Genomic DNA, 12924 nt, shown 5'->3' on the forward strand with positions numbered 1-12924 from the left:
AGGCCTGCCCCTTTCCTAGACAGGTGTGCCTACTATTGCTGCCCATTCAGGCCTTTCCATTCACTCATAACTAACATTGTTAGGGGGTATGCCAATACCAATACTCAATACGGTGTATAGGAGGCTGCCTTTCCATAGGAAGAGGGGAAGATGTGGTGGAATCTGAGTAGAACAGCTTGTAACCTTGTTGATCAATATACAGGCGGTGAGCTAAGGTATTCTCTTTTACTGCATATTGTACCCGATACAGATAGGCTATAGATTGGTTATGAAGTTATAATAAATTTATAAATATATGGATTTTAACATTATTTCAAGGGCAAAAAAAAAACTACCATGCGATGACATAATCAAACTTTATTTTACACACAATATTTTGAATATATATTATTTCTCAGTTTGTATATTCAACACACAGAAGCTCAAACAAGACAAAACAGGAATACAATTAAGAGGAACAATGAGCTTCAATAGGAAAAATTCTGTACATACATACATTATGTGCAAGTGACCATCTCGTTACATACAAGCTATGAAAAGGTAACATTTATTTCCACAAGTTCCTAATCTTATTAACTGCCAAGTGCTTGCCTCTACGTTTCAGATGCCTGCTACCTAGGTAGGAGAGGAGTTTCACAATGTTATAATCCTTCAATAGCATGTCACTGTACTAATGTTTACAATTAATCTGAGAGTCACTTGATACTGTGTGTGCAAGTCTGAAAAGGTTTCCTATTTCACAAACTACAAGATTGCTAAAGATTGATCAAACATCTTAAAATGTCAGAGGTTTCCCACCATAGGAGGTACGCATATTAAAATGGTGGCTATGCCAGGCAGGGATCCAATTTTAATTTATCCTGTCCCTCCCACTCTATTTTTGATATGACCAGCACAGAAGCTCCTGGCAACAAAGTGCAATTTTGAAGGTGCTTCAATGGCAATAAGTTCAGAAGTAGATTGATCTCAAACAGGTCGAAGTTGAGCAAGCCAGGGGACATCCTTCAGCAAACTACATATTTACCTGGTAAAAAGAAACAGTTTCGGAGGGACAAAAAAAATAATAAAAAATTAGAGGTGCAAGGAGATCACAGTGCCAAAAGACAAGTATAAGAGTTTGAACAGAGATGCAAACAAGGCTACAGAGTTAAGGTGTAATGTGAAGCAAGGAGATTATTGTGCCAAAAGAGAAGTATAAGTATTTGAACAGGGAAGTGAGCAAACAAGACAAAGGAGTTACGAACAACATATATGAAACATTGAATTAAAAAAAAAAAAAAAAAAACTGGCATTTTTCACCTGCTGCAAACCTTTTCTTGACCAGCGACATTCTGTATCCTGAGCCCGTCAGTTCTATATCCACACCTGACAGGTTACTACCCTCACATGTAAACTGAGCTGCTGCTGGAGAAGGATTGCTTTGAGAGCGAAGTGGTTGCCATCGAGCACATAGCCTTCCCCAACCTGCAACAAGTGGGGATAATCAGAGTCACATTTCAGTACAATGATATAAAGATATAAATAGCAAATGATATAAAGAGCAACTCTGGGGCAATGCTACTACAGAGGAGGACTCATTAGGAACATTCACTTGATTTCTATGGTGATTGTAGCACATTTAGAAATGTGCAGATTATGTATAATAGGCATTTAGTGACATTAGCATCTGAATGTTGTTTTTTTTTTTGCACAATATAGAAAATAAAAATCACAATTTAACAGATATACCCCAAATAAACAATTCACTATTTCACATTTTCTTTGAGGGTATATAAAAATGAAGCGCTTGCTGTAGATCTTAGTAATTATTTCCCAGCACAGACTAATTTGTACCTAAGAATAACCAGAGGAGTCCAAAAATGGTCTTAAATGGAATTAATGGCTGATGATTCAGCCACGCGTGCATGGGGCTGTTTAAGGACAGCTTTATATCAGTCTGTAAGATTTCTAATAAAGCTCACTGAAGTGCCCCTTTAAAACAAAGTGCACTACAGCCCCATGTCTTTGTATAACCACATCTTTTTCTTTTAAACCTTGCAGAGTTGGGGATTGGTGACCAAATCCATAATTTAATTCAGAGCAATAGTGTCTGGAATTTGTACAGTGTAGGATTTTTTAAAGCAAACCTGGAACATTTATGAAAAACTGAATAAGTTTTCTTTAAGTGAATGAATAGAAAGGCAAAATGTTCTGTTGCATAAAAGAGTTATTTTTTTCTTGCAGTTGGGGGAGATTCAGAAGAGGTGGGTTTACAGAACAAAACAAAAAATCCAAAAAGATGAAATGCCCTCCGGCATAACTGTACTAAGTTTTTAATATATATAAAAAAATTATACATAGATATATTCAATTACTTCCAACACTTTATTATAATTTCTTCAAGAAATACTGTACAGTATATACATCTCCATGAGAATATAATTTTCTATTCACTAATATAGACAGACATCAATGTCTTTTGTGCCAGGCATTAAGCAATGTGTGCAATGTGTTGCCAAAGTCAACTGCAAGGATTATAAATCTGGAGCACACACAGCTTTTTATATGGGCAAGCATACATTCCTTATACCTGAAACATCAAACTGAAATAATGGATGTTACACCTCAATCCACACAAAGCAAACCTACATATAAACAAACAGTGACAAATGCCTATGAGCCTGAAACCAGTGTTGTGCAATTAACAAAAAGTTTCCCTATTGTCAATACAAAACAAAATAGAAATATGTGGATTTGCAAACAATAAATTGATTAAGAAAGTATATTTAAAAACACATTTTTTCAAAAAATATAAAGTAAAGTAAACATTGACAATAACACATGGACAAACATGCAAAATTACAAAGACTACACAGTAAACTAATAAGTCGATATAGATGAATCATATAAAAAGACAAGTAGCATAAAGAAAAGACAGACAAAACCAGAATGCAAGAGGAAAATCAGTCTCTATACCAACAGGTAAATAAATATATGTTTCATTTTATAAAGATGCCGATTTGAATTACACTCTTAACGGCTAAGTCAGCCAAATGTACTGTATATGTAACTAACCTGGGAGTGTTCCTTTAAAATTATGTGAAAGTTTGACTATTTAAAACAAAAAGTGAAATAAAGGAGTGTGTGTGTTTGTGTATATATATATATATATTTATATATGTTAAGGTGGAGCCTGTAGTTGTGGGAGGGGTTTTACCGGCCTATTTATACCCAGACTTACCTCCACTCAGGGCCGACACAGATCCAGACAAATTGGTTCCAGATGTACTCCTGGAAGTACTTCCGGGTTCCAGTGTGCAGCATCTTCACAGCAAGTCAGCCCGACAACCCAGCAGCCAAGATACCGGCCAAGAAACGGCGGCTGCCTGCTCAAACAGTGAGTCCACAGACCGTGTGCAATGGTACACCGTCTGTAGCATACTGGCTATTTAACCTGACTACCCGACTACCGTGGTCCCAGGCGGCGGGTTACATAGAAACATAGAATGTGACGGCAGACCATTTGGCCCATCTAGTCTGCCAAATGGCGCACATAACTCAGACCTCCCACATATTCACCACGGAGGTCTGCAATATCCCCTGCTAGAGGAGCCGCTTCGGCTCCTCATCACCGCCAGCCACACCCGGTTACACAGACGGTTACTCCGGTACTCAGTCTGTGCCATGAAGCAAACCCACACAACCTGACAAGTTTTCCCGTGGTAATCCCTCCCCCCCTCGCACTCCCACCCCCTCGGAGGGGACCCTCACCGGCAAGCTTCAGCGAAAACACCAATGACATGGGGAGGAGTTTTATGGAGCACGCACCCCTCCAACGAGTGGTCAAATTAAGGGCAGCACACGCCACCTTGTGGCATGGTCACTCATAAACTCTGTTAAACAGTCACTCTATCCATATATTTGTATTCCTTTGCTATATCTTTACATACATCTTAAACTATTAGCAATTCGGGTAGTATGAAAATCAAGTTCCAGGGCAGGATCAGTGGTACGCTGATGCCTGTATTTGTCTTTTTTAATACAGGTCAGCCGGGTATGACAGCCTTGTCGTTTGACGTACATTGTACGATCGTGCCCCTTGGTTTGCTATTTGGTTGCTATTTAGTCGTGTTCAGTCAAACCTACAGTGACCTTGTATCCACACAGCAAGTTCCTCAATTAACTTTGTTACCTAATTAGCATATCCCGTGGCTTCACATAGGTATCTGTTAATCCACTTCCCAATTTGAGGGTTCCTTTCCTACACATCGTGCTAACTATCCTCCCACAAAAGCATGTCGCTTGGTTATTGTAACTTTACTAGGTTAATGCTTTCCAAATATGCACAGTAGGGCCGTTGGGTTCACACTCACGTTCGACCACTATTTGCACGTCTGGGTTTGGAGCCTCAACTTTGTGAGATTCTGGTTGCACATGGGTGCGTACGATATACAGTCCAACATTAACACGTGCATTCTTTCATGCTCGCCGGTTAGTACACTAGGTGATTATGGAGCAACTCAACTCAATCTCTCAACTCCCTTAATATCTCACCTAATAATTGATCGTCCCGTATTCACGCTTACACTAGCCACACGATAGCCAGATGGTAGCCTACTAACATTTAAGCCCCTCCTTGGTGCATCATGTTCATATACTATTCTGCTTACTTGGATAGGCGTATGCGGCCGGAGCCACACATCTGTACAGTCAACACTGAACCCGCTCTCTATCTTAATATACATCCAATAAGTCAAGTACTACCAATTCGCGGCAACCTACTACCCAAGTATTACTAAGGGCTTGCCCTTGTACAGTTTATTTAAGTCACAGCCCTCCCTAGGCCTTCACGACTACTCTTCATATGGCCATCAGGGCGCTTACCGCCACATCCTACTCTCTTCCCCTCCAATTAGGCATGGCATATGGAAGCCGTATGGCTTCCCAGGCATTATACACGGCTCTAGCATACCATGTTCAGGATACACCAACCAGTCACACGGCCGCTCCTACCCTGCGGACTACACCAGGGGCATTACAGAGGGACCTCTGTTTATGTGCGTCTGTCCACCTCCCCACATTATGCCACTTCAGCTGTCACATTGATATATGTTATGGGCAACCAGGTCACCATCATTACACGTACCAATTTGTCGCGAGTCATTTCAATTAACGAAGTAACCTGGCCTCAGCTCATAGACGGCCGGCATTACTGCATGCAATTCCATTTGTCTACCCACCACTGCACCTTTGAGTCCAGCACATATACCAGGGATATTATACTGTCCACCCTCAGTTCCCAGGCCATTTTTACGGCTCCCACAATCTCGGATGCTTAACTGACCGTAGCCACGCACAAAATATAAATCTATTACGGCACGTTACACAGCCAGTCAGCTCCTACGTCTGTTTCAGCCATGAGTGTCAAATACCACTCTACTATATTGCGGCAACCATTACTCACGACCTCCCACCATGTGTTCCAAACAACCTCTGCATGCTATCCAATACACCTCCTTTACAAATCCTCAAGAGGGGCAATCACACATGGCATAATCTCTACATTCTGGCACTTATCTTGCTTCCAGACATTAAAGTTAAGACATGGGTCGTATACAGGCTTCAGCTCCTTCAGGAATACCTCAATACGCAGGTCATCACTACCTATGTAACATACGGCCCGCGGCGGGCTTTTCTCTGCGACAATAGAACGGCCCCTCATCCGGGCTATCACATACGTCCGGGGCCCCCTTGGACCCACTAAATTCTTCGCACGTCCTGCTCTCTCTCGGCATTTCTAAGTTAAGTCGCAGGCTTACGTTCACGTAGAGTTGTCGTTAAGAAGAAAAAAAAAGGCTTCAGGTCCTCCAGAAAGCCTTATACGCGACCATCACTTAGTTGACTCAGTTCAGGCCCCAACAGTTCCCTTCAAAACATCATCGTCAGCGTGGCAGTATACACCTCATCAGGAGTCTTCCCTACCTGGCGAGATACAATAGGGCCTTCCACCAAACTAACCTTTAGGTATCCTCTTGGACTCAACAACCAGGCTAGCAAGGTTAACCGACGATAAAGTATAACGCATCGATGAGTGACAGGGTTCTCACACATGAGTAACCGCTCCCGCAAGGACCTGCAATCCCTACTTGGTTCTCACATTTGCATTTCGCGCAATACCACTGGGCCGCTCAGTTTGTACTGCGACTACCTCACCTCCTACCAGAGGCTCCACACGAATACGACACCGCCTCTCTTGACTCTCACGCAAACAGACCACTGAGATGGTGTTGGTTTCTTACGTATCAAAGGGATTTCTACGTTCATCCCCCCACCGGACACTGAAACACTGGTTATGGGTATTGATGCAGCAGGCCATTCAGTATTCACGACCTTATGCCAAGATTGGTGGTTCCATGACCTATGGTCCCTGACACTTCTAGCTGCCTGCATCGCTTGTCACACTATTCCGACATTTAACACATAAGTTGCAGCAGATTGCGCCTGGGGTTACTAACGGGAAGGCACACCATCACATGAATTCCAATACAAGTCGCATGCGTAAATATAAATTGAGGGTGTTCTCCCTCATGGGCACTCATTAAACTCATAAGGGGAATCACCTAGTTGACGTGTGTCACATAATTTCCGTATGGTAGGCACTCATGTACCCAGACAGGGTAATATCGTGTGTCTGCTTTTGCATCTGTTATGTTTATTTGTACATGCATCTGGTAAGAGTGTAAGTATTCTACAGTACGTAAGTGGTTTCCTGTAGCAATGGTACCCACTAGAGCAGGGGTAGGCAACCTTTTAGTAGTACTGTGCCAAAACAAGATCTTGAAGTCCCCTGGTGTGCCGGTCTTTTTTTTTTTTATTGAGGTGTGTTACCTATGAATGTGGGCTGTGTATGGAGGCTTCTTGTGGAATTGTGTATGGGTGATATGTCACTGTGTATTTGGTGGTTTGTGTATAGGGCTGCTTGAGGTATTGCATGTGAGAGGCTGCTTTTTGGGTTGTGTGTGTGTATTATTGTCAGTGGTTTTGTAGGGTCTGTGTATATGTGTGTGTGTGTGTGTGTGTGTGTGTGTGTGTGTGTGTGATGTTTGCATTATTTGTAGGAGGTGCAGCTTATTCTGCAGCTGTGTATATCTAGCAGTGTGGGTGGCTTCCTTAGAGTCCAGTGGGGACTGGGCTTGCCAGGTACAGGTCAAGGGCAGGAACTGCGATAGCTGCTGTGGGCTGCTCTACTCCAGTGTGGATTCCCGTTCACAAGTGCTGGGTATCTAAGTGCTGCAATGCGTAAATTGAGGATTGTCCCTCACCACCTTTTTGCACTAATAGGCCATAGCCTGTTTGGCTCTAGCGGTCTTGAGTGCCGTGCTAAGGCACCTGGAGTGCCATGCTTTGCACACGTGCCATAGGTTGCTGTACGTTTGTCCATAAGTTGGGGACTCTGGAACCAAAGGGTCTTAACATTGAATTTGATCTTTTTAATTTTTTGTAGATGGTTTTATGAATTTTATATATTTACTATTATTCTGCACTAACTGTTCTGTTTTATTGCATTAAGTAGGATGTGGGTTTTTTCATATTGCTGGCACAATAGCCGGTAAGATGGTGTTTAGTAAATTTTTACCTGAGAGGATATGTGCAATTACGAATATTTTTATAAAAGTGAAAATTTGAGTAGTCTTGGTATATGTTAAAGGTTTAACTAAAATATATGTTTCTAATTTGAATAGTACTTATATTAAAAGTATGTAATTATTAGTATTTTATAATGTTTCCCTCCATTTGAATAACATGTTTAGGTGATATGCCCTTGCATAATGATCAGACTTTGAACTGATTTATTCACTGTGAGGTTTAAAACTATGTCCAATGAACATTGACTTTTTTAATGTATCACGCCCAGAGAGGCCGGCATAAAAATGATAGGGCAGCAGGATCCAGTACGTGATCTGAGGAAGCCGACTGGGCGAAATGCATCATCACGCAAGACGTTACCACGTGATCGCTCCGAAACCCGGACGTATCTGCCTGCGGTGGCTCAGTCTGAAAACCGGCGGATTTCAGCTAAATCCCTTGCGACCGCATTTTTGGAGATATCTCCTGCACGGGCGATAACAACTTAATCACTCAGTGATTTTTTATATGTGTATTTACAAATAAATAATTTCTGAAGGATCCAGCTGCTGTCCTGATTCTGAAAAGGTCTCTAAGTCGTGAGAAAAAAGCACTTATGCCAGCATAGTTAGAGCAGACTTTCACTGCTCTACCATTGTGCGTGTTATTCATCCTTTTTTATTCTATACATTTTATTACATACTACCCTATGTTTTTTTCTTGTGCTTGCTTTATATATATATATCACCCAGAGGGGTAACCAGCGCCATTGTTGCGTTTTGCAGCCACTATTTGTAAGTGTGTATCTCTTTTTTGTATTTATATTCTCACGTGTTGCACATTGCACATGCACTTTATAATATTGATATATCATATGGAATGATATTCTATGTTTTACACATATTAAGTGTTTTAAAGGTATAGCGCACCTTATTTTTGGATTGCATACTTAGTGGTGTTTTGAGCTTTTTCTCACTCTAAGGTGCAGCTTTATAATTAAGAACATTGCTTCACTTGTTAAAGGAAAATATTTTATGTTCACTATCACTGTAATAGTATAGTGCAAGGATTTCTAAAAAGAGTACAATTGCTTATGAACATGAACCCATCAGCTCCTTAGAGATTACGTAGAGGGATTAGGGATGAGCAGTTCAATCTAGAGATCATACCTTACCATGAAAACCATGGAAATGGTATTAGTCTTTCAGGCTTAAATAAAAAACAAACAAACAAAAAAAACCGACTTGTTACCTTCTCGTTCCTTCCCGGATGATATTTGTGGGATCTGCCAGATCAACCGTCGATCAGCGCTAAAGGAAGAACAGATCATTTATAGTAGTAAAGAAGCAACAAACAGAGTACAACTCTTATTATCAAAATTTGATAGTAATTACCAACAATATCTTCCTCAAAATATACCACAGAACATATTTTATTTCTAGTTTAAAAACAGTGCATAGCTTATAGTAGGGAACTATATAACGTTTTCATATACATGTTTATTCCAACATGATTCATAAGTGCTGCTGTATTACATCATTATTGCAATGGTGTCTTGCCCTTTGGGATATGATTCTTGACTTAGTGGCATAATTGGCCAGAAGTGCTTTTTAAAAGCTGGTATCCCTGTAAATGATACAGCTGGGAAATTTCTGGAAATCTCACAAGAGATCACAGAAATAGTTTACTGGAGTTTCACACAGGCATGTGATCACTAGCAGGCAGCACAGAGACCTCAAGATAGAAGGGTACAAGGTGCGATCACCATTATACATTAACAACTTTGAATGTCGGTGAAAATGCAGAGAAACCGCCTGCCACAGCAATTCTTTTCCATTAGTGAAAGCTGATCTTCAGCAACGAATGCCAAGATCTGCTGTCACTCCCTTGACATTAAGGCAATCTAGTGAGGGGGACCAACTGGACCCCAGACTCTCTTATTGCTCAATCACTGTGGTGACAAGCCTTAGCTATAAATACACATGCAACTCGGCAAGTTAGGGATTACTACGGGAGGACCTGAAGGGCCTGGTAGGTCACCTGGACACTTTAGCCAGTGTCTGGAGGTTGGCCAGTATGGCTGTCAGGGGTTCCTGAGTAGCTTCAGCGGTGCTGGTGGATGGCCCTTGCGAGCTTGTGCTAGGCCTGGGGTTACTGGCCTGAGCTGTCAATAGTCTATAAAGCTCGGCCTTCCTGGCAGTAGCTGGAAAAGGGATGCCCTTTTTTTTTTTAGTTCCGCTGAAATTTTAGGAATAGTTCATGATCTCAGGGACTTCTGGTGAGGGATACTGCTGGGGACCCAGGCCTGGCCGGATTGCTGTTTACGTCTTCCAAGGGCAGGTCATCGATAGGAATGGATTCCTGTGACATCCTGAAAAAGGAATTATTATTAATATAGTAGGGGGTTGGGAAGGAAGAACAAAACCTTCACAGAACTGGCTTGCTGACTAGTGCCGAGGTGAAAAACTTAACTATAGCTAAGTGACAGGTGAGGCCCTGCTAATGCCAAGTCGGGGTGAGAGTCTATACCTATGACTTGGACCAAGGGGATTCGTGGCCACGATACGTGGTGGCGGGATGTTGGCCTCTCGATGACAATAAGATATTCAAATAAGTGTGGCCGTGACCTGTGAAACCCTGGCTGTAGCCCTAAAGGAGGGCGAGCGAGACGGCTAGCTATGATTTTGGCCGTGGGGCGAAACCTCCATGGTGAGGTGGGTTGTAGGCCTCGCGAGACCTGTGAAATAACTGTGTTGCTAGGGCCCGCACCTATCCCTGTATGCCAGTTCTTTATTCCTGATGGGGCTTGTCTCATAACGAGGTGTACTGAAGACATGTGGACACTAACCTTGATGATTTGGCTTTCAGCTTATTGTGTGATGCAATAGTTTGTAGATGAGTATTGCCTCAAAAGAGTACACTGGTCTGGCCAAGGTATCCTACGGGTAAGATAGATGCTAGTGGGCCTTGAGTGTGCCATTGGTATGTACAATGTACGTAAAAGTGGGCAAACGTATAGAAAAATTGTGTACAAATACTACTGTAACGTGAGAACCCGTGTAAGATGAGGGTCCTGAACGTTGGTCCATACATAGAGACAAGCCCCATATTACCATTTTTTGGTAACGTAATGAAGGAAGGCTGAGCGAGGCCTTGAGGAGAAATCGTAATCGTAGTGAGTATGATTAAAATACTTGGTACTAAATGACAGGATACCAGGTTGGCAGTTGGTGGTTGAAAGCGTAGTAAAGCGACGAGTCTGAAATAATGACACAGGGCTAGGCAATAAACGTAGAAACAACAAGACAAGTGATGCACAGTCGTTATATTTTTTAATGCAAAAAAAAGGTGTGTGTGTGTGAGGACGTAGTGATGGACCTGACTGTTGGTCCGTGCGGAAGCAAATTCTGACCCACCTGGGGGGAGGGGGGCCGTAACCCGTGGATGCTGAATGAGGCCCTGGGGGCAAAATAAACATAACGAGTAAAACAACAATACCTGATACAGTAGGACAGGATACCAGGTTGACACTCCCTGAAGTCTACTTGATGAATATCGAGGAGCCTAAAATCATGACATAGAGCTAAGTACTGTACAAGAAAGATTGCTGAGAGATATCATGAGTGAACGGTCAGACCTTCGGCCAGTAATTGCATTTGTATCTGAACAATGGTGGTTAATTTGGGAGAATGATGTGAGAGGTGTACGTGTTTAGACTATAGGCATATTGTCAAAGCCAGTGCTGTGACCAGCTGGATTAGGACCTTAATAATTACAAATAGGAGTGTGTGACATGTTGCTTGGTTTTTTACTAAAGGCTAAGTTAAGTGAAAGCATGCAGCAGCATATAGCCATGTGAAAAGCTTATGAATGGTAACTATAGATCTGCTGCGTTAACCGAAGGACTAAGTGAATAGCTAAGTGAAAGATCCCTTATACTGTACGAAGGTACATGAAGCAGTAAACTGTGAAACACCACTAATTCAGTGATTAGATTGTTCGTATGAACGAACGGTATGGCAGGGTACTACACGATGCAAGAGAGTTAAATGTGAGCCGCGCGGGCAGACTGTTTGACAAAAATTGAATGAAAAAAAACGTGTGAACTGCATGAATACATATAAGTTAGCAGTCGGCTAGTAACCGCACGAACGGATGAACAAAACGAAAGTATGACCAACAGCGGTCAACTGATTAAAGAGACACTATAGTCACCAGAACAACTACAGCTTATTGGATTTGTTCTGTTGAGTAGAATCATTACCGTTAGGCTTTTTGCTGTAAACACTGTCTTTTCAGAAACATTTTACATTACAGCCTAGTGATAACTTCACTGGCAACTCCTTAGATGTCTGTTAGAGATCCTTCCTGGGTCATGGCTGCCTAAAATGCATCCAAACATTCAGTGTCTCCACCCTCTGCATACAGACACTGAACTTTCCTTATAGAGATTCATTGATTAAATTAGTCTCTAAGAGGAGATGCTGATTGGCCAGGGCTGTGTTTGAATTGTGCTGGCTCTGCCCCTGATCTGCCTCTTTGTCAGTCTCTGCCAATCCTATGGAGAAGCATTGTGATTGGATCAGGTTACCACTTTTGATGATGTCAGTAGACTGCTTGTTTTTCTGAGACAAACAGCATGCAGAGCTACAGCTTCAGGCTTGAATACAGTGAGATTTTGCTATATTTATGGAAGCATGAGGGGCCCAAGGGGGATAGATGGTGGTTTTAACCCTATAGGGTCAGGAATACATGTTTGTGTTCCTGACCCTATAGTGCTCCTTTAACCGCACGAGCAGCAGCATGCACAAACGGGTAAATATGCACAAACGAAATGGAATGAATAAGGGAGCCTACCCAACGTTTTTAGGCCCGAACGTGGGAAATAGCTGAATGCTATTTCCCACGTGATGCTTACGTGTACCTTTCCAGTCTCATGAACGGAAGACGGGTACCGTGACTGGGGAGAAAAGCCGGACGGAAGGACTGGAGGTCGGAGGCAGAGGCCACTGCTGGCGACAGGAACGGTTTCTGGAATATCGGACTGGAAGCGCTGGTTGCTAAGGCTCGTCAATCAGCTTGAACGGCAGAGGTGAGTAGGGGCTGAGAGTTTAATTAGGGGCCATAACTCCTCCCACAAATTCAGGCCTAATGGCAACAACCAAAGAAAAAAAAATGTTACCTGCGCTCTTTCCCAAATCCCTATGTATATTTAGACACATTGAGGTTTTTAGTTACCTCCAATGGCTATGAGATGTTATGCCCACCTGCCACGTCAAGGCAGACTTCTTAGGTGGGTCCTAACTCTAACCATTTACC

The 12924-nt window shown here is 42.3% G+C and overlaps 1 protein-coding gene across 1 annotated transcript in view; it reads right to left on the minus strand.

The window, feature by feature from the left end:
• Positions 1–377: 377 nt before the first annotated feature.
• The window catches only part of FCHO1 (FCH and mu domain containing endocytic adaptor 1), a 183673-nt gene continuing 171126 nt past the window's right edge, over positions 378–12924 (minus strand). The window contains exons 27-29 of the mRNA XM_063455469.1: positions 8857–8915; positions 1300–1464; positions 378–1024 (exon numbers count right to left, since the gene is read on the minus strand). Of these exons, the coding sequence (XP_063311539.1) occupies positions 1005–1024; positions 1300–1464; positions 8857–8915 (244 nt within the window). The 3' untranslated portion in view covers positions 378–1004. The remainder of the gene's footprint in view (positions 1025–1299; positions 1465–8856; positions 8916–12924) is intronic.

This window comes from Pelobates fuscus, chromosome 5, assembly GCF_036172605.1.
Source record: "Pelobates fuscus isolate aPelFus1 chromosome 5, aPelFus1.pri, whole genome shotgun sequence".
In the NCBI taxonomy this organism is placed as follows: domain Eukaryota; kingdom Metazoa; phylum Chordata; class Amphibia; order Anura; family Pelobatidae; genus Pelobates; species Pelobates fuscus.